The sequence below is a fragment of the Aquila chrysaetos genome, chromosome 6 (assembly GCF_900496995.4).
Source record: "Aquila chrysaetos chrysaetos chromosome 6, bAquChr1.4, whole genome shotgun sequence".
NCBI lineage: Eukaryota > Metazoa > Chordata > Aves > Accipitriformes > Accipitridae > Aquila > Aquila chrysaetos.
Window position 1 is genome coordinate 40,708,306 of NC_044009.1, and position 20,912 is coordinate 40,729,217.

Sequence of the window (20,912 nt, forward strand, 5' to 3'; positions counted from 1 at the left end):
TACATTCTTGTTAACCTTTATTTTTTTTGTCATTGAGAAAAAATAAGACACAGATCATAGTAGCTGATGAGAGGCCTTGCATGCACATTTATATTACCAAGGCAGTGCTAAGAGCTGAACTAAGAGCATCCCAGCTGAGCTGCAGGCAAACAACCAGCTTTCTTCTAATAACATGGCTTCCGCACAGCACTGAAAGTTGGCAGCCTTTGTGGGTGTCTCAAAGTACCCACACATACCCAAAGCTGAACACTCTACAGCAAGGAGAGACAAAACCACTCTATAGATACAACCTGGTAATATCAATCAAAAGAGAGGAAATATTGTCTATGCAGACACACAGTCACTCATGGGAAACAGATATGAATCCTCCGTAAACACCTTTTTTAAGGAGTACTCCGAGAAGATAATGGTGGGGATGCTGCAGCCAACGTGATGGTAAGAGTCTCATGCAACACAGCATCTCAGAAAAGGATTTAACCTCAACTTCATAAATACTGCCCATCAACAATTCCTGCATGTAGCTATAACACCTCAGAAAGTTTAATCACCACTTAAGAAATGGAAGACAAAATGAGCTACGTGACCTTTCCCACCCCAGATCCTGTAGGTCAGCATTATTTAAGACAACTGGGAGCCTGAAAAGCTAAACATTAGTGTTGGCAGATGAACAGATGGATGGATCACTGCCAGCATAATCCATCTTCCCACTTGCCTCTGTAGGTCTGGGTGACATTAAAAACTAACTACTTCCCTATGCAAAGAGAAATGCATGCAATGCAATGAGCAGGCTTTAAAATGGACTCATCAGCCGGCAGGACCAGTGGTAAAATGCTTTATGGCTGCTATTTAATGTTGCAGGCGAGGCTGTAAACAAGAGGCATCAGGCTGTGACAGAAGTGGGGAACGTAGTGACCACAGTGGATTTGCTGTAAGCCAAACCCTGAGCAAGTTATAAAAATGTCAGGATGCTGTCATGTTCCCTTTGTGTATAAATGCTCTAAATCTAATTAACCTTTTACTCAGAGCAGATAAAATTATGGTGTTATCATCAAAGGGGATGCTCTATCTACAGTTTCATGAAAAATTTCTATCTCTGCTCAACTTGGATTTTTTTTTTTTTGCTTGAGGCTCTATGAGTAAATTCCCCAAACACTGAAAAGTAGAAAAGAGTAAAGTCCATTTCGTAGGAGATTTCTTAATACAGCCAGTTACTGTGAAGACATCAGCTTGCCTGATGCCAGATGGGACTCAGTCCAGAGCTTTCAGATCCAGCTCAAATACCTGTTGCCTGAGCACAGAGAATGCTCCCGCTTCCTGACCGTAGCAGGCACAACAGCAGCTGTGACGCACTGCACCAGTGTGAATCACATCACCCTCCCTGACAGAGAGGGCACTGAAGCCCACAGACTCCTACATATCCCACGACTTTCTGGTGATCAGCGAGGATTCAAAAGTAAAATAATTTCCTTCATCTACTAGCTATAGCAGACTGTTCTGTCAGCTACTAGACTACAATGTGACTTTTCTAAAGTGAACAAATAACTCTTAACGTGTACCTTTGTACCTATAGTACTCCAAAGGGCAGTGATCTCTGTCTGACTGGTCTACAATATCACCCAGATCAGGCTAAATGTTGTGGGGTTTTATTTCAACAGCTGAAGTCTTCCGGATTTTCTACATCTGCTGGCAAACATCAGTACTGCTGACCAAGTCAGCCAGCACAGCCAAGTGCTGAAATAACCCCAATCAAGATCTGAACCTGGGACTCCAGGTGAATGAAGCTTCCTGACTAACCCACTGCAGCATCTGGCTTCACTGAACTTGCCTGTGTAATCTGAACCAAAAAAACCACTCATCTCGATTCACCATTGCCCTTATGCCACCTTTAAATATACTTAACATATTAGCATTTATGCAACATTCAGTACAAAATCCATATGGCTCCTTTCAGCAAGCAGCAACAGCAAGAAAGGCTAGTTGCAAAGAGAGCCTGGAGATGGAGCTTGTAAAGATTTTTTTCTAAGCACCATATAACATTCATTGCAGATGGACAGTGATGGAACAGTTGTTACGACCTGCTCCAGATGGGCTGTGTTTTCTTTTTTGCATGAAGCTAAAATGGATTTCTTTTATATGAGGTGTCTACTAGCAATTTGCCCTCTGGAACAGAAGGTGGGTAGCAGAGCAGATCCAGGCCTACGTTAAGGAGTATCAGAGCCTGTAGTACAACAGCTTCTCATTACCTTGACCAGCCTCATCTGGAACCTCCACCCTTGCTCCTGCCACCCACTGGCCTGGGAGCTGCATTGAAGTCCTTACCCTGGTCCTTGCCTGAGCTAGGCTGCATGTATACCGATTCTGGTCTCACCAGCTTGACTTCTTGGGTGACATCAGAGCTGTGCTGGGACTATGGCCTTCTCTGGGGCTTGTTGGACTGTTGGCTGAACCAAGATATAGTCATGGGGCCCACTCTGGTCTTCCCATTTGGATGCAGTGGGACTGTATGCCTTGTCCAAGAGGGCTGTCTCAACCTGCCCTGCTGCCTGGCTTCCACCACACCTCCCTTTCCAGAGACGTCCATCCTTACTTGCTCCCTAACAAGGGGTTTTCTGAGCTCTTGAGTTTGGTGAGTATTACTTCCCCAGGTTAAACAGAAGAAAGAAATGTTCACATGGAACAAGAGAGTAGAAAATCAAGAGTTTTCAAATGTCCCATGCAGAAACCACTGCCTGGAGACCTTTCAGGATGTAGGAGCAAAGCAACTCAAGCCTGTCACAAGTGGCCTTCTGACTTCTGAATGGCAAACCACCCAAATGAGAGCCTTTGAATGTTAATGATTTGCTTTAACAGATAAAGGGTAAAAATGTGGTTGCTGTCACTGCCTAAATCACAGAAAAAAATGTGGCAGCCAATTAACTACTTCTGGATAATGCTTACGTTAACCATCAAGACTACAAGACTGTTAAACATTCACATCCACTGAAAGAGAAAAAGGCTACATGCCTGTAAGAGACTGCAGTCAGAGTGGTAAATCAGGGGCCTCAGGCTGCTATTACTCCCAATCTTATAGATGATGGGTTCTTAATTCCAAAAATTGTTGTATCCCTTGTGAGCACACACTGTGTTAGACTTAATCTTGACAGATAGCAAGGAATTGATCACAGAATTAAAAACATAACTGGTTGCTTAGTTACCAATGATCACTACACAGTTATATTTGCTGTGTGCAAACAGAGCCCAGTGCAAACCAATTATCCATCATTACAACTCTAAAAATGTCAGTTTCAGAGAGCTGAAAACAACCGTGAGCCAGGTAATAAAGGAAATTTGAGTAGAAAAATACAAATGATAATTGGGAGCCTATTTTTTTGCTAAATGTTCAAATAGCCACAATCTTGTGGCTGAGGAAAGTAAATACATTGGTTTGGAAAAAAATAGGATTCTTGTTTACTGGGAAAGTGAAAGCAAGCGTGTTATGTGTATAAACACTGGGAAAATAGAAAGTAGTAAATAAAAATGACAAGCTAAGAATTGCATAAAACTGATAAGGGAAAAAAGACACCGGGAGAATTAAAGACCTTCAGGATTAATGATGGCATGAAGGAGCTGAAATACATTGGGTCCTGAAAACAGCATAGTGTCATTCTAAAAATGAAGTGGAACTACAGTCAGTAGCAGTGCCATGAATGTAGAGTAAGTAGAAAGCTACCTCTGTCAGCTGCTCAGCAATAACTGTCTTGGGAGCTCTGCAACATTAATCTGAGACGATTCATATCATTTTTTCTTTGAATACCAAAACATGAGATAAGAGTGGCCTTAGATTTAGGTCAGTTTGGAAAATATATTTCATAAGAGCAGCACATTCCTGTTGGTTGGGAACAGAAGTTAAACTAAAGCAGACTACAGAAAGGTGCATGATTTCATAGTGAAGACATTTAACCTCTAGAACACTTTTCTGGGGGCTGTGATGATTAGTAGGAATGGCTCGGGCACAGGAAACAGCCCTATGTCTGTGTAAGGCAGACTAGCAGACCCAACAGGTGCAATGGTTGCAGGGATCTGCGCATGTCCCTCCTGCTTCTTGAAACACAGATATATGGATACTGCTATTCAATACACTGTGAGGAGCCACGCTCTTTATTTCTCACAATTAAGTGCTATTCTTTCATGTTCCACCCCCAAAGATCAAATCATTAAATCCCCCATAACTCTGACCTTCCTTTAGCAAGGTCTGTCTTTCATCTATCAACCAAACTGAGCTTTGGTGCCAGATCTGTGGATAAGCTGCTGTACTTGGGATGCCTTACCAGTAGCACCTTCACGAGAGTATGCACCACATCGATGCTGGCAGGTTGGATACTCATGGGCTAACCCACGCACTGAATTTATCACCACAGCTGTAAACAATTCATGCTCAGCATTGCTGGTGTCCAGCTTCTCTTCCCCTCAGTGGTTCATCTTCCCTCTCCTAAAATACATAAGAAAGCAGCTACAGAGATTTCTGCCTTCCTTGCACGTGCTGTAAAGTGCAGCTATGCTATATCTGATCATGCCCTCATGACAATTTAAGCTCTCTGAAGATAGGAATAGTCAGGGCTGGATGCAGCCACAGTAGAAATGGGTTTGGGCTGAATGCTCTGCTTCTCTCCAGTAAAAACTGCATGTCCTGTGTACAGGAAGGATAAGGGCCATAAGTACTACACCCTCTACGAGACCTGGGTTGGAAAAATCCCCTGGCCTGAGTAACCTGCAGTTTACAGAGGAGGAAAGAAAGGAGGAAATAGGTCAATCTGACTTCTTTATGCAACACAGCACAATATGGTAAAAGTAAATTCTATAAGCAACATAGAGCATCTTTTTGCCTTTGACTCCATTATGAGATTGGTTCTTACTTGGCCAGGAGAGCAGAAGCAAAGAACAGACTGAACAATTTTGAGGTTAATAGCAAACGAACAGACAAGTGTGTTCCTGCCTATTGAAGAGATGTACAGAAAGTGCTAATAGTGCTTCAGTGTCAGAAAGTATTTTCTGTTGTTGAGTTTGAGCAGAAGCTGAGGGAAAGACAGGTTACAAGAGTCACCAGATCAATGTTGCATTTGCTGTGGCAGCTATTGCACTGTGAAGTTTATCAGCAGCCTGGACAGAATGTACACAGTGTTCTGAGAGATGCTGCTTGCATATGTATTAACAGTTGTGCATGGCAATGCATGCATGTGTTACATATAAGATCGATCCACGTAGACACTTACTAAACGGGACTGGTTCATAAACACCACAATCTGCCTGCTCTGGAGAAATACTAGAGACCTAGGAACAATTTCATGAGAGAGCCTGTGTGAAAGATGGGAAGTGCCTCTCTCAGCTGCTGTGGCCTCCAGGCCATCTGTCTGAAGGGTTATACTCTGCCCTGGAGGTCAGCGTGTAGCAGCTGAGTCTGTTTCTGTACATCCAAAGCCATCTTCCCTGTGTAAAGACAGGGCTTTGCCACCTCCTGAGAGATGGGGGAGTTCTGTTGCCTTTTCTGCTCACTGTAGATCTACCCCAAATTAGCACTGTCTGCTACTAATCTCTTGTTAACTGTAAAGGCCCTCAGGTATGTAAACCTGGACCAAATGAAAAAGGCCCCAGGAAATAATGGGCTTACCTCATCATATACCAGCTGGCAGCACTGCCTAGAACATGGTGGAAAACTTGATTTATTAAAATTAATGAAGGAACTGGCTAGTCTTGAATAATTCATTACATATCAGCTGCTGCTGAGGTAACAGGAGCTCAGCAAGATCCTCTTTAGCACTGCACAGTGCCTAAAATCTTTAAATAAAATGAAGTCAAAGATTGGCTAGTTAAAGATTGAAGGGCTTTCTCCATGGGAAGTGGGAGGCCTTGATTCCTGCCGCTGAGGTCATCCAGCTGCCATCTGCGAAAATCGACGAGGTCTCTCAGATGGAAGCCAGCTGGCTAACATCATCAATTTTGACAGGGCACAAAGAATTCTGCCTCAGCCATCAACTTCTGCAGAATATAATGGCTCCACTTTTCACTATTCTTACTGAAATCAAGTTTAGATTTCAATATTTACCATAAGCTAGGGATGTCTGAGAGTGTTGGCTTGCTTTTCTGATCATTACATATGAAAATAAATCAGCCGGACATGCAAAGAAGTAGGCACTACCATCTGCATATGCAGATCTTAAGGTGCAATCTCTGCTGCTGCTGCTCAGGACTTTCATCAGCGCCAACAGAATCAAATTACCCACAGCCTGGGCAGCATCAGGGCTGGATTTTGGAAGCATGTCAGAAGGCCTGGAACAGAATCCCGCTAACTTAATCTGGTGCCACTTGATGAAACAAGGGCTCTTTTTCAACTCTGCTGAAGTCAATGGTGAAACCTTTGATAAATGTGTAAAAGCAGCAGCAAAATCAGGCACTGTAATTAGATGGCTGATATTCCTCTTCCTGTATGTCCTCCTTCTGCAGAGGTCAGCAGAATTGTAGTTAATAAAGAGGAAAAACAGATAATGCAATTAACACCCTCCTGCCTCCCAGCTGCTGCTATGGGGTCTCCTAATGCAATCACAAAACTCTCCACTAGCCACAGCTAAAGACCCTCCCTGAAGGCCATGACTTTCCTTCCAACTGGTGATGATGAGTACTGGCCCCACAGGCCAGCACTGTGTCCAGTGATGGTACTGTTCTCAGCTCCAGCTCTGATTGCATTGCCTGTCTTTCTCCCCCACCGGACACCTAGGAATTTGTGATGCCCTGATGGTACAGCAGCTCTGGATCATATTAAGACAGTTGGACAAGACAGCCTTTGACTCCAGACCCTGATGAATAGGGAGAGATCCTGATGCCTTGTTGATTGCCTCAAGTCAGATTTTATTTCCAGATGCCATTCCCGCTTCAGCCAGAGCAGATGATTTTGGCCAGGCCTCAGTGTCTGAAGTATTTTGGTAGAAGTACTCTGATGTAGGCAATTGGCATCATGAGACATTTGACCCAGCCCCCAGGAGACTGCCAGTTTCCTCTCCTCTCCAAAAATACTGCTTCATCAATAACTTGTGAAAGTGTTTTAAAAATTAAAGCCAACTCCCCTTGCCTTGAAATGAAGGCAGCACTTTTTCCTCTTGCTGACTGTTAATACCCTCTCTGCGGGAGGTCACAGGACATTGATTTACGTTCCTGAGCTTTTTGTGGACACAGGTTAAGATCATCTGGAGAAGCCACAAACTGACATTGTGACTTCTCACCCTTAAGTGTATGAATGAAGCAAACATTGCAACTCTCACAGCTGCAGAGTGGGAGATGCTGTGAACAGGTTGTAACCTGGTAACATGCGAGACTGATGTCTGGTCCCTGACCTCCTGGCGTCCTCCCAGAAAAGACACTCCAATTCCTGTATTTCAGCTCTGATATCTATAAAAGGAGATAATAGAACTACCTTCCAGCATCTGTGAGAACTAGACCCTTCCTCTCCTTGCAGTCTTTGAGCACCAAGGAAAGTCAGGTAAGGTTTCCTAAAACTGAAGTGTAATTATATGGAACTAACTGAACTCTAGGACCTGTGTTCAAGTGTAACAGCTCCAAGCCACTGTCTGAGCACAAGCTGGCATAGCTGTAGCTACCTCGAAAGACACAGGTGCCTTCCCCTCTCAAGCTGTAAGGAAATGCAGGTACGTGGGCAAGGACAGCACTGTGGTATCAAAGGACCAGTCCATGAAGCATATATGCCTCTCTTTACACACCACCGGTGTAACTGTGTGTGTGGTTGTGTCTTTGCAGCTGCTTTTGGCCTTTCACCATTGTTTTCTTCTCCTTTTCTTTCTTTCTCTCTCTTTTGCCCTCTTTTTTTTTTTTTTTTTTTTTTTTTGAAACAGTCATCTGTTATCTTCTGGAAAGGGCACCTGACTAGTGATGATGCACAGTCACTCTGGGAGCTGGTTTAGGAGGCACGGTGCCCCGCTGACTTGCCAGACAACAGCAGTTGCTATGTGGCTTCCTTTGCTTTGTTCCTTCAGGAATCAGGTGGTATTTACAGCATTTTCTCTAAGCAAGGCATCATCCCTGAGATATGCTTATGTGAGACGGCTTCAGGGAATTCCAGCTGGGAGGTGAGAGTAAAGGATTTCATTACTAAAAAACAAAACAAAACACCACACCACAAAAAAACCACCACAAAACCCCAAAGAAATCCTAGAGGAGATGCTGTTTCCTTCCAAGTGATTCTGTGAGGTAGGGACTGTAAGAGAAGTAGGGAAGCAAGAGTTTTACCAGTTCCAATACAATCCCATTTTTTTCAGGAAGATATTAAAAGTCCATTTCAATGCAAACCATTTTGGGGAAGGGTCGAGGCTGGAGAATGTTCAAACATTCACCTGGTTTCCACTTTCCCAGTGGAAAAAAAGTTAGAGAAGGGCACAAAGCAGCCTAGTTCTTACTCCAGGCAGAAAGGAAGGCAAACTTTGGTGTAAATCAAGAGTAGCACAATTTAGATGGTTCTGTTAAGTTTGTTTGTTGGGGGGGGGTTTAACCTGAAAGATAGAAAATGGATGTAACTGAGCTGGCTAGGACTTTGGGGACACTGGTATGGCTGGTCTGAAAGTTGCTTGAAGACACACATTTGTTTCCCTGGAGTGCTGCAGTGAGGGAACAGAAATGCCCTTCTCCTGGTTCTCCCAGTTCTGCCCTCAGTGGCGGTGTGCTGAAGGAAACTCAGTGGCACTGACGGGTAAGCCCAGCTAAGTGTTAAACTTGGCTTAGTCTAAGCAGAAAAAAAAAAAAAAAAGTTAAATGCTTTTTTTAATTTTCTCTAAGGATATGGTGGAACTAAGCCGAAAGTGTGTATTTGTACTGCTTTGCCTAAGGCAGCATAAGCACCTTCTCTGGTGACTCACTAGTTCCCCAAAGCTTTTGCTCCTCCTAAATGAATGCCAAGTAGCCTGGGGAAATGCTGCCAGGTACAAGGACGCTGTGACACCACTGGGCTAAGGCATGATGGGTGTCTGTGGCTGAGGCTCTGCAGGATTCTGCCCCAAACTCCCTAGGATGATGACATTTGGGATATAATCCCCAGTATCTGACTTTTCACTGTGCCCCAATTTACCTCAGTTTTTCTGCCTAGTGCTATTTTCTAATCTTCCAAAAGCATTTTTCCAATCTGTTCCCCAGTATCTCTCAGGAAGCTGGTGACAGCAGTTCCTCACTGTTCAGGGGCCAGCACGAGCAGGATGTTGGCAGGTAGCTGCACAGGAAAGCTTTGGAGGTGAAGGAACACAAGAGATGGACAGAAGACTCCTGCCACCATGATGCTATGGACAAGTCACACACAGCAAGGTTTGGAAACAAAACTTCTGTGAGATGGAGATAAGGGGGGTGGGGCAAACCCACTCAGATAAATTTGAGGCTTCTTTGCAGCTACAGCAGCCATGTTAACATGCACTAGATGAAGACCAGGCTCAACTGTTTTGATGTTAATTGCTTGGCTGCTTTAATTGGATATAGGCTTCTAAGTCCTAAAGTCAGCTGTGTGACAAGACAAACTGATATTTACCTCTCATCTCCTTTATCTTGGCTTGCCCAGTTCTGCATGGTCAGTACCTATGTTGCCATGCATAAGAATTGTCCACAGAGCTGATGGATTTTTTTCCAAGAGGAAAAAGTAACGTTTTACATCTGAAGTGACTGTTTGGACTCTGAGTTGAGGCAAAGCTACTCTGGCCTGAGTTCAGTTTCTGCTCCAGGGAATGCCTCCAAGGCACCCATAACCATCATCAGCAACCAGATCATAATCACTGAGCTGCAGGGCTACTCATCCGCAGTGCACTGACTGCACTTGGATACTCGATGGCCTCTGATGATGTGACACTTGCATCACTCATGCAATGCAGTCAGTGTCCCTCTGGACTTGCTAAGGGACACACTAGTCTCATGCTGTAACTACACAGGGAGCCAGAGGATCAGTTATCACAAAGCAGTGTTTTGAGCTGGGAGGTTATGAGTATGGCTGAGGGCGAGGCAGCTTTCTAGGATGGGTCCTGGCACACTGGGCTTCCTGCTGCAGTCTGTGCCAAGGGGCTGGCATGTGGAGGCATGCAGGGCTGCTGAGTCCAACTTCTGCCTTTCTCCTCCCTTTCTCCTTTGGCTCTTTGCTATCCAAGATGACATAGGATAGGAACACCATGGGGGACAGAAAACACCCCCACTGCTTCTGAGCACCGCGCTGCCCTGTGAGCTAATTCGATGAGGTGGAGCACCAGGTTTGCAGCCAGGCCCAGCAAGCCACCAGCCGCAAGCTGTGTGGTTCAGAGCCAGCGTGTGCTTCCAGACTAGGGCTGGCTGTGCACTTGCACCAATATACTGATGCACCCAGCCTGACTCCACTGGGGTGCCTCTGAGCCTGTGGATCAAATTCCTGCTAATGTGGCTGCAGGTTATCTTATAGTCACGCCTGTTACAACCAGCAAGACATTGTCAGACTCCGTATCTCAACCTCTGGTTGGGCTTTGTATTGAGAGAACTCAGGCTCTGTCCCCCACCCCCATTACAGCTTCAATGATGTAAAAACAGAGGAAAAAAGACATGAATTACTCTGCATCAAGGAGTGCAGGGCCTTTCACTAAAGAAAATAGGGGAGGATCCCTCAGTAGGGTGTAGTCTCACACCACAAGCTTTGCTGTCAGGTTCCCTCACTGAGAGGGAGGCCCTGAGGCTAAGAGTCTCCCTGCTGCTCCACGACCCCATGGACAACTGGGCAGTGGTGCAGTCTACCATTTGCCCATCAGCCAAGCTCGGCACATGGGGACAGGGGCAAGAGGCTGGCCAGTGCCTTGGAAGGGGCTTCCTGGACAGGCGTGTGCTTGCAGGAGCACTTCCAGAAGACACCTCTGTCTGCAGGTCTCCTCCCTCCTTGCAGGACAATACCCCTCAGTGAGGGCTACCCCTGTGTGCTGGGCCTAGAAGCAGGTCCATCTCCATCAAATGACCACAAACCAGTCCTCACACTCAGTACATTGAACAGAAAGGAAGCTGGGAGACCTGGACTATTGCATATGAAAAAGCAGTACCATAGGCTTGAGTTTATCCTCAGTTACATGGATGTAAATAACCTGATCAGATGCAAGAAAAGGTACCTGATCTTGGCTACTGCCAGAGCAAGGAGGACACTGCATGGGGTACAGAGCTACCAAGGGAAGCTGCAGTGAAATCGGCCATCTCTTCAAGCCATTTACCACATCATGAGGCAGGATGAATCAATAATATGTATTGAGCTGGGAAAGTTAATCTGCATCCAGAGCATCATAACAAATTAAAAGGAAATAAAATCAGTACAATTCCACTGGCTCTCATTACTATCACAGTGGAGAGTAATTAAAATCCATGGGCCAAATTCAACGCTGGAAGAACTCTCCTGAAGCCAGAGGCAGCATACAAGGGCACTGCTTTTTCCAGATGCCGTGTGTTTCAAACAGCAGCAGGAATGGCAAAATGGGCAGAGAGGATAGGGCAGGGTAAGAGGGGAACCTATTTAGGAGCCAGGCATTCTGCTTCTTGCTCTTTCTCACCTGGAGTCATGCTGCCCGTCTGCTGCTTTGGTGCTTGATGGGGCTGAACCTCAAAAGCTCCAGGCATTTGTACGTGGGGCTACTGCTCTGATTACAAGGCCTTCCCAAGCCAATACACAACTGCCATTCATCAGCCCTGGCTAACACCCCTGTGCTGCCTCTTCCCCGCTCCACTGCCTTGCCCTGCTTCCTCTGAGCTCCCTTCTCCTCCCCACTTCTCAGCACAGCCACCCCTGCTATACCCTCTCTTCCTTGCTACAGAAATTCCTTTCTTTACCACAAAGCACCCTCTGCTATCCTGTTGCTTGATGAGGCTCTCAACCCATCTTTCTCTTCTTTCCTATAAACTCCTTGTCCTTTGGCCCTACCATGTCCCTGAAGAACAAGCTGAAGGAGGCCGTAGCCACTTGCATTCCTATTACAGCTTTGGTCCTGCGCTGCATGAATTACGAGCTGAAGCTGCGCTATGAAGCAGGGATTCAACTTGAAGCAGCATCTGCCGCCCACACCTTGGTACCCTGCCCCTCTGTGAGGCCCCACTGCCCCACATGGCTCTGTCTCGGCTCGGTCCAGCAGCTGATTGCCATCGAGTGGAAGGAGATTTTGTGATGCACAGAAAGCACATCCTTCATCACCGCACACAGCACTGTGTCCAACTAATCAGCACTGCAGCACAAGGTGAGAGCGCAGCCACCACACAGTGATACCAGTTGCTGGCAGCCAGCAGGACTGGTGATGTGAATGCCAAAGTTTGGTTCACAAGGCTCAGGGGTTGGAAACAACTATTAAAGGAGAGAGGCACTGGACAGAAGCAAGCAGTTTGGGGAAGGCCTATATCCATGTCTAGCAAACCATTAGATCTCAGGATTCTTGTCCAGCCTTCAAGTTTATGAACCTCTTATCTCCTGTTACCACACCCTGTGCATGGCTTCCACCTATGGAAGCTATGCTGACATCAGCAGGATTAGGCAGCTGCTAAGTACCATGTGTGGCAAACTCCAGTCTGCACATATACATTACTGCTGAGGACTTTTACACATGGACACATTTACTATGCAATAATTATGATCATCTACAGCAATAATCCAAAGTGGATTGTTAATGCTATTTTACAAATTCAGGTAGTATGGTCCTGCAGGTGTAACCATGGACTGAGAGTTGTATTTCCAGAAATACCATGCTCTTGTTCACTGTCTGGAAAGGTGAACATCTCACTTGACCTAGCTTTGCCTCAGTATGCCTTTCAAAAGTTCAGTCACTCTACTAACACATACCCACCTCTGTAACCATGTTCAGATCCACCAATGAACAGCACAAAAGCCTCATTCTTAAAAGTGTTCAGCGCCAATATTCATAGCCATATTATCACAGAACATGCTACATCATTTCACCAAAAGTAAGTGCTTGCACCTTTCAAAACAATTCAGCAGGAACTGCAGAGACCCTCTGGAAATCTGCCCCTTAAATGAGTACCTATCTAGGGGCCAACCTCCCTCATTTCTCTAATTTCCATCTGAAAATAGCAGACCATCTCTCCCAGTCCAGAAAGCCAGGACTTCTCTGCTAGGACACCTTTTTAGCTAGCTCACTGAAAATGAGCAGCATGAGCTTTTGCTGTGTCATGCAAGCAGGTGCACTCACCTTGGCTATTGTGGGAAGGAAAGGCTGGGTCTTGTTCTGGGAGGAAAGCAAAAGGCATGACCAGGTAAGGGGAAGTGTTTCTTCCACAGATCCTAAGAAGGGAAAGTATACCTAAATTTTTCTCTTTCTGGTGGGCTAGGAACATTATTTTTAATGAGGTACTACTTAGCATATATAGATCATCTGCCTTTCTTATTACAACAACTTGAGTTGATTTGTATACCATTTAGACACTCTCAAAGGGATTACTCTTTATGGTAGCATTAGTTTGAGGCATAACTGGAGTTTTGTCCTGAATATGACTTTACTCAAAAAGGAGTAAGTCTTTGCGTTTTGACACAGTCTTTATATGAGGTGAGATACAGGTAAAAGCATGGCTTCTAATGCAAAGAGGAAATAAAGTTGCTGACTCTCATCCCTCTGGACAGGCCAAAAAGCCTGTCCTGTCACAAAAGCCATCCTGTACAAAAAAATCCAAGCTATGCACTGTCATAAGCATGGAGGGGATGGCTGACATGGCTGTGGGCTATGCTAGTGCCTGCAGTTGCTTCTGGGCTGGGCTAGCTCTGTTTTATGGATTTACTTCATGCTACTGCTGAAATGAAGAAAAGCCTGAGGAGTGTACTGAGAGCCAGAATAAAAAGTATTGCAAAGTTATTGCTCTACTGTTTGCATGTGACCAGAAATAATGCAGCACTGTGTACATGAGCAATGACTGCGTCCCTTGGGGATGTCGCTGTATGGCAACCAGGTAGGACAGAACCCGAAATAAAGGGCAGAGGATCCTCCCTGAAAGACACGACTGGCTGTGAAGGCACTTTTGTATTAGCAGACCTGATTCTCAGAGCCAGGAATGGGATGTCAGCTCTTCCCATACCTGCTGGAAGGTGTCCTAAGACTCAAGTGGTAGATCAAACAAGCAAGCTATGCACCTTAATCTTAAAATGCTGATCAGCTCAGGGGCTGCTTATCAGTAAGGAAGGCTTCCATGGCCTTCTCCTTCCTCTTTCAAAAACAGATTTCCTACTTTTTTCTCCTGTGACTTTGGCTGATGTTTGTTCTCAATGATACTGAGCTTTCAGAGAAGCTGAACGACTGACTTGTGAAGTCTCCCCACTGCAAGTATGGCTTCTGCAAGCATAAAGCACCAACTTCCAAAACCATGTCTGGCCCTTAAACTAGGAAGAGGGCTGCTGCATTGGGGCTCGCAGACAGGTTATCCTGTGTTGTGGAAACCTGAACCCTGATTGTCCACAGAGAACAGAGCTGTTGCAACAGCTGTGGTAAAAAATGGGGCACATCAGTGCAAAACAGTTAAGTACCGCAAACCAGAACTCCTGAGGGAGTGTTCTCAGATCTTGTAATTGAGAGGTCTCATTTCAGGCCTGAGGTTTTTCCAGGTTAAACTACCACAGCACAGATTAGCAGTGAAACTGTATTGATCTTTTATGAGAAGCATTTACCTCCCTAGCTCTTGAAAGGTACTTTCTTGAACGTGGTCTTTCAAGAGGGACCTCCTCTTGAAATGGGTTGCTTCTGTCTACTCCTAGAAGCAGGCTGGAAGGGTCAGCCACATGTCACACCACCATGAGTGACAGGAGTACTTCAGCACAGAGCTGATGGATATCCCCAGGCACTGATGTCCTGTTAGTCCAGAGGGCTCAGCTTCAATCCAGTACCAGCCATGGCTGGTGCTAATTCTGCTCCAGTCAAACTTTGAACCACTGCTTTGCCTCTAGAACTCTCCGCAGGGTGGGTTTATCGACCAAGGTGCCTGAGATGCAAAGGTCCTTAAGGTGAGCAAAGACTTGATTAGAGAGAATGGTAGGTGAGTTGTCCTTGAGACAAGCTACAATGCCAGCAGATAAATCTGTCACAGCAGCTCTGACTGGCTGTGACACTAGAAACTAATGTGCATCACTTCTGTGCGAGGTCTGAATGGACCTGTCTCGCCTCAGTGTCTGAGGGTCTTTAATTGCCTTCTTCCTGGGGGAAGAACCTTGCATGAAGAGTTCAGCTGTGTGAACTCCAAGTCTTGTGAATCACTCACTTGTGGTCAAAGCCACTGTCATCTTTCAGTCGCTAACTGGCTTCCTAAACATGCCTGCAGAAACAGTCAGATTGCTGTGTTGCAAACAAATGAGTTTTGACAGGACACTGCCGGCACTGCTCCCAGACGCCAGGGAAGCCACAAGATGGGCTGCACAGTGTCTGACTGGAGCAGCTCTAGCACTGGATCCACAGCTAGTGCAGTGTCTGGCTGCTTCTGCAAGCACTGACAAAGAACCAAGCCTGTAAACTCCCACTAGCATCTGCTGAAGCTTCATATTCCAAAGGAAAAATGGATTTTTGCTTACATGTATCTTTAAGCATTTCAGCAGCAGAGAAGGCATGGGCGTAGACACTCTCTATAGCTAAAAAAACAAAGCCATGTTTTTTCTTTATAAGAAAAAATTTACTGCTGCTCCTTGACTTCCTGTCTAGGACAGGAGATGGAGAAGGATTTCAAAAGCTTTAGTTCCTTTAGCTCCTTCCTGAAAAGATGTCTTTAGGACAGGTACTGTTAAATTCCCAATCAGGTTATTTCTAGAAGGTGAGGGGACTGTCTCAAACCCAGGTTCCAAAAGGTCTGCAGAAGGCCCTGAGTTGTTCCAGGGCCTGAGCTGTTACATGGCAAAATGAATATCAGCAGACAGTGGAGATTTTTTTCTTTTTTCCCCTTCTGCTTCACCTTGAAGCAGCTGTTCGCAAAGCCAGAAAACTCCTCTGCCCCTCAGTGTATTTAATACAGCCTTGGCAAAAGAACTGCAGTCTATCATCTCATGAATATGGGAATTGCCTAATTCTCCTGCTATTCTTATTACCTCAGCCTGCGGGTCCCAGCTTTCCATAACTAATTCCTGAAATCACAGACTTTCCATTGTCCTTGCTGTCCTTGAGCAGCAAATCGCTGTTCCTCATATAACTGATGCGGTGTCTGCTGTGGTGACACAGGTTTTCCCAGGGCCCTCCCTGCGCAGGGATGGCACTGTGGACAAGGCTACTGACCCCAGGAGTCCTGTGCAGTTCCCGGAGCTACTCACCCTTTGATGCTGTAACTTACAGCAGGGTGTTTTGAAAATAACAAATGCTGCATGGCACTCTGCAGTGGCTCAGGGCTGGCTGAACAGCTCTGAAGCTTGGGCAGTGGACTGGCAACAGTAACACAATCCATCCCTGGCAGCAGAGGAGATCCCTCGCCCTGTTCCTACAAGCCACAGAGCTCTCTGCCTCCTTCCATGTCCTACCTCATCTGCGACTCCTACAAAGTCTAGGGATTTGCAGTGCCTTCCACCTGTCGCTTCATTTTCCCCTCACTATCACGGATGTTCTCAGTCTACCTTCCCTCCCTGTGCCCATGCACCTGTTTTCTGCTCCTTCATTATTTTTCCTAATATGACTGATCCTGCCAGCCCTGTCTGTCCTCCCAAAGACTCAGAGCTAAAGCTATTCCTCTGCTGGAAGGTGATAATGGCTGCCAGGAACCAGCTGTTAGGGCTCCTGTGAACTGCAAAGCAGCTGGAAGCTGAGGCTTAGCTAATTGTGAAGCAGGGACTGCAAAACTTGTGGAGATTCTGGCCAGAGGTGCCTAGTTTATTCCCAGAGACAAATGGGCACATCCTTTGAATGCTGGCAGGTGACATGAGCAGGAAAGTCACCGAGCTGTGGACAGCTTTACAATCCTGGCTATGGAGTGCTGCATGTGATGCCTCCTCATCTCACAAACACCCACGACTGCTGCTGCCAAGCTGCTCTGGACAAGGAGAATGTGCTCACGCGGTGCAGTGGCAGCTGAGGAAATCTTAATGCTGGTTTCAAGGGCTAGATTCCTACAGGGCATAGGCAGGTAAGAGCTTTTCTCAGAGGCCACGAAGTAGCTACAGTAGCACAGGTTACTGAGTCAGGGTCATGGCAAGGTGGAAAAAACACTTAAGTTCTTTCTGTTTCTTTTGTAATACGGGATTTTTTCCCTAGAGTTTGCCAAAAGGGTAACTGCATCAATGGTAAGTAAAAACTCGATTGTGTCTTCTAGTAGTTAATTTCTTCTTCATGGTTCAAAACTGGCCCATACAGAAGCTGCAGAAGGAATCACCTTGGAAGTCCATGGTTTTGTAATCAGAACCTCCCTTTCAATTAGTCATATTATAGGGCTGTAAATAAAATAATTCCATCAATACTATGGAACAGTCATGCTGCATTTGTATTAACATAAACAAGTGCTAATGTGCCATAGAGCTAATCTGATATGACAGTAATTGGCTGATGCCCAGCCATGGAGGCCCTGGAGCTACGCTTGCTCTCTCTTCTCTAAAAGAACTGTCCTCTGAAACACTGGAAAGGAAACAAACTGTGATACCATATCTTGCCTGCCAGCAACGAACGATGCTTCTTGCAACTGCAGCACCAAGGTGTTTGGGGTTGGGGGGGATTGTTTGTTTTGAGGGGACTGTATTTGAAGTGGAACTTGACCTCCTACAAACTTACATATTAAGAAATCAGGATTTCCAGAACACCTTGTAAGACTAGACCAGACTCAGCAAGCACCCAATGGATATTAAACCCAGAAAAGCCATAAAAGCATTCCATCTCCTCCTTTACCTTCCCTCTGAGACTACTGGGAGCTGTACATCATCACCTAGTCTACAATAGGCTTTTCTTACACAGATGAAGCTTAAGAAGCTTAAAACTTTGTAAATGCTTTGAGGCTACCGTTGTTGCCTTGTGCAATGCTCTACGGACAGGGCAGCAAGACTTAAGTCTGAGACTGCAGCTGGGGTTCTCTGGTTAAAGGCCTTAAAGGAGATCAACATAAGCAATGCTTAAGGATGGGAACCAGATCTCAAACGCAGCCCATCTCCTGTCTGGGTCATGAAAGGAAGCGGACAGACTCAAAACCAGGCTAGATCAGGAGTCTTCTGGGTTACAGTCACAATAGGAACCACTTATTTTGCTTTTGGAAACATGCCCTTCAAAGAGAGTCTTAGTGAGGAGAGACCTGTCTCTTTTGGGAGGGACGCTGTCAAAGAATTCATAGCAGATATCTAGGCTTTCTGTATTTGGCTCACCAGCTCTGCGCATGCTTTTCTGTCTGGCTGTACAATGCCTTGCCTAATGCACTCTCATTCATGATGGAGCTCTTGGGTTCTACCCCAGTACAAACCAAAGAACAATCAGAGACTTGCTTTTATCAGAAACCATTCTTCTCAACAGTATTGCACTAAAGGCACATAATTTTTGGCAATATGCAAGAGCAGTGTCGCAAAATCCCAAAGCATACATGTCCTGTCAGTGCCCAAAACAGCTCCTGGAGCAGCCAGTAAAATTAAGGGAGAATTTCATTAGAGGAGGTGGGGAAGAACACCCTAAACAGAGGATTTAGGATCTGTGAGATGATGGCTAGGTTCTGGATTTGACTTAAATCTTTCTAGGTCTCTGATCTGCTCCTCCATCTGTAAAATGGGATCAATAAAACCTCCCCGACTTGCAGCAGGGCTCCCAGTCTTAATTGATGTCTATGAAGCATTCTGAGAGCCATGAATGAAAGAAACCATTACCAAGCCCTCAGGCTTTACTATAATACCAACAAACAATGCAGAGTTGTTTATAATGCTTTTCAGTGCCACAATGACTAGGAAATGAGGGAAGGCAAAAGTGTAGATGCACCCAGGCTGTTTTGCTGCAGCATAAATAAAAATGGTAGGAGCAGGTTTTATAGATCTCCCTCTGGGGAATTCTGTCATAGCTACTAATTTCAACAATGCAGTAAAACTTCTACCTCTGTGGATTCAAACAGATGCCCTTGCTAACAGCTCAGGTATCACAACCTACTATGAATTTGGGAAAATGCATCCTGGAGTTGAAAACGTTATGAATCACATGGAAACAAATTAAGAAATGACTCACTTGCACCCCGCAGATTTAAAGAGCTAGGTGCTGCTCAGCTACCCCTTACGACAATTAAACTCGGGCTAATACCGTACCACCACACAATATTCCACCTTGCATAGGACGAAAGCCCCCAGGCATCTAAAAGGCTCTAACCTGCCAATTTGCAAAGTTGCCTCTGCGGTTGCTGTTTTAGGACCCGGAGAGAAAAAGCCGGGGGGCTCACCCGAAGCCCTGCGCAGCGAGAGCAGCAGCCGCCTGCAGCCCGGGCGAACAATTTGCCCAGAGCAGAGCGGTTCAGCCCGCTCTTCTGCGCCAACAGGGGCCATCGCTAAGGGCTGCGAGTGAGGAGCTAGCAAATGCAAGCGGGTGGGGGGCATGCGGGAAACGAGCAGGTGTCAGCCGGGAAAGGTGTGGAAGGGTCTGGGAAGCGTGTGTGGCCCCCCCTCTCCCGCAGCGCTCCCCGGGCTGGGCGCGGAGCTAGCGGTCGTAACCCGAAGAGCCCCGCCGGGGCAGAAGCCCCTCCCCAGAGGGACCTGGGGAACGGAGACCCAACGGCCAAATAAATACATGAAAGGCTGCGCCCGGTTCCGCCCCGAGAGAGGGGCAGAAGCCCGGCAGCGGCAGGGAGGCCACCGCCAGCCCCGCAGCCTTCCCCGCCGCGCAGCCATTTGCCTTTGTTGCGGCCCCGCGCCCGCAAGGTGCGGCGCCGGGGCCGGAGCCGGAGCCGGGGCTGGAGCCCGCGCGGGCCGCGGGTCGCTCTCCCCTGAGGAGAACGGCCCCCGCAGCGCGGCGGAGGGGAGCCGTCCTGCGGGAGCGGCTGCCGAGAGGGACCGCCCGCCGCCCGCACCTACCTACCTGCGGAGCCCTCCCGGGACGCGTCGCCTCCCGCCTTTGTTGTGCATGCCCCGGCAGCGCCGAGCCGCCGAGCCGCCGGCCCGCCGCCGCCCGCCCGTCCGTCCGTCCGCCCCCTCTGCGCCCGCCGAGCCGCAGCCAGGCCCCGGCTTAGCCCGTCGCCACGGCAACGGCGGGCGCGCGGCGGCGCGTGCGGCGCGGGTGGGGTAACGGTAACGGCCGCGGGGCCCCGCCCGCCGCGCGCCCGGGCTTGGGGCGGGGGGGGGGGCGGCGGCTGAGGGGACAGAGCTGGGTGTCCCCCCGGGGCGTGAGGCGGGCGGGGGCCGGGAGGAGGCGGCCCCTCGGCCTCGGCTTTATGGGCACTTGACTTCGGTGAGGGCTGGGCGAGGGCTTGCGCTGCTGGAAGGGGAGAGGGTGGCAGCCCCGCCAGCCCCTCGCCGGAGCCGGCGGCACCGCGGCCAGGACGGAGAGGAGGAGGAGGAGGCGGCGGGTCGGCTCAGCAGCCACCCGCCCCGCTCCCCAGCCCTGCTCCCCTCCTTGCCTAGCGTGCCTGGCAGTTTCCGAGCTGGGCTGGGGTTAGCTCTCGCCTTCCTCTTACGCTGCTTGGGATCCTTCATTTTCCATATCGCGTAGCTTTTCTTTAGATTGACCACCTCGGAAGTCCCTAATAGCTGGTCAGATTGGACGTCCTTTTGTCCTAAAGCAAGCGTGGCTCTGGTGACTTTCGTGACTATCTTCCTGTATCAGCCTTCACAGGCTTCTGCACGTGACAGGCAGTCTCGCTGGAACTGTAATAATAAAGAGAATAAAACCAAGGCGAGGGTAATGCCTCTGTTTTTCCCTGTTCCTGAGCAATAGCAATGAGTTGTATCCTGCATTTGCAACTATTTCATTTTAATTCGCCGTTCGTTTTAGGGGTAGCAGTGCCAG

At 47.3% G+C, this 20,912-nt stretch overlaps 1 protein-coding gene across 5 annotated transcripts in view; it reads right to left on the reverse strand.

Moving 5' to 3' along the window:
• Positions 1 to 20,396, reverse strand: part of LOC115342854 — a 47,913-nt gene extending 27,517 nt beyond the window's left edge. For 2 of the 5 annotated variants that reach the window (XM_030018014.2, XM_030018012.2), the window contains exon 1: positions 19,986 to 20,396. Coding sequence is in view for 1 of the 5 variants with exons in the window: in XM_030018015.2 (XP_029873875.1) it covers positions 19,986 to 20,032 (47 nt within the window). In the remaining 4 variants the exon portion in view is untranslated. Of the gene's footprint in view, positions 1 to 7,326; positions 7,417 to 13,202; positions 13,295 to 19,985 lie in introns of all 5 variants that reach the window. The other 3 variants (XM_041124209.1, XM_030018013.2, XM_030018015.2) reach the window with 3 other exon arrangements.
• Between the last annotated feature and the right edge of the window lie 516 nt (positions 20,397 to 20,912).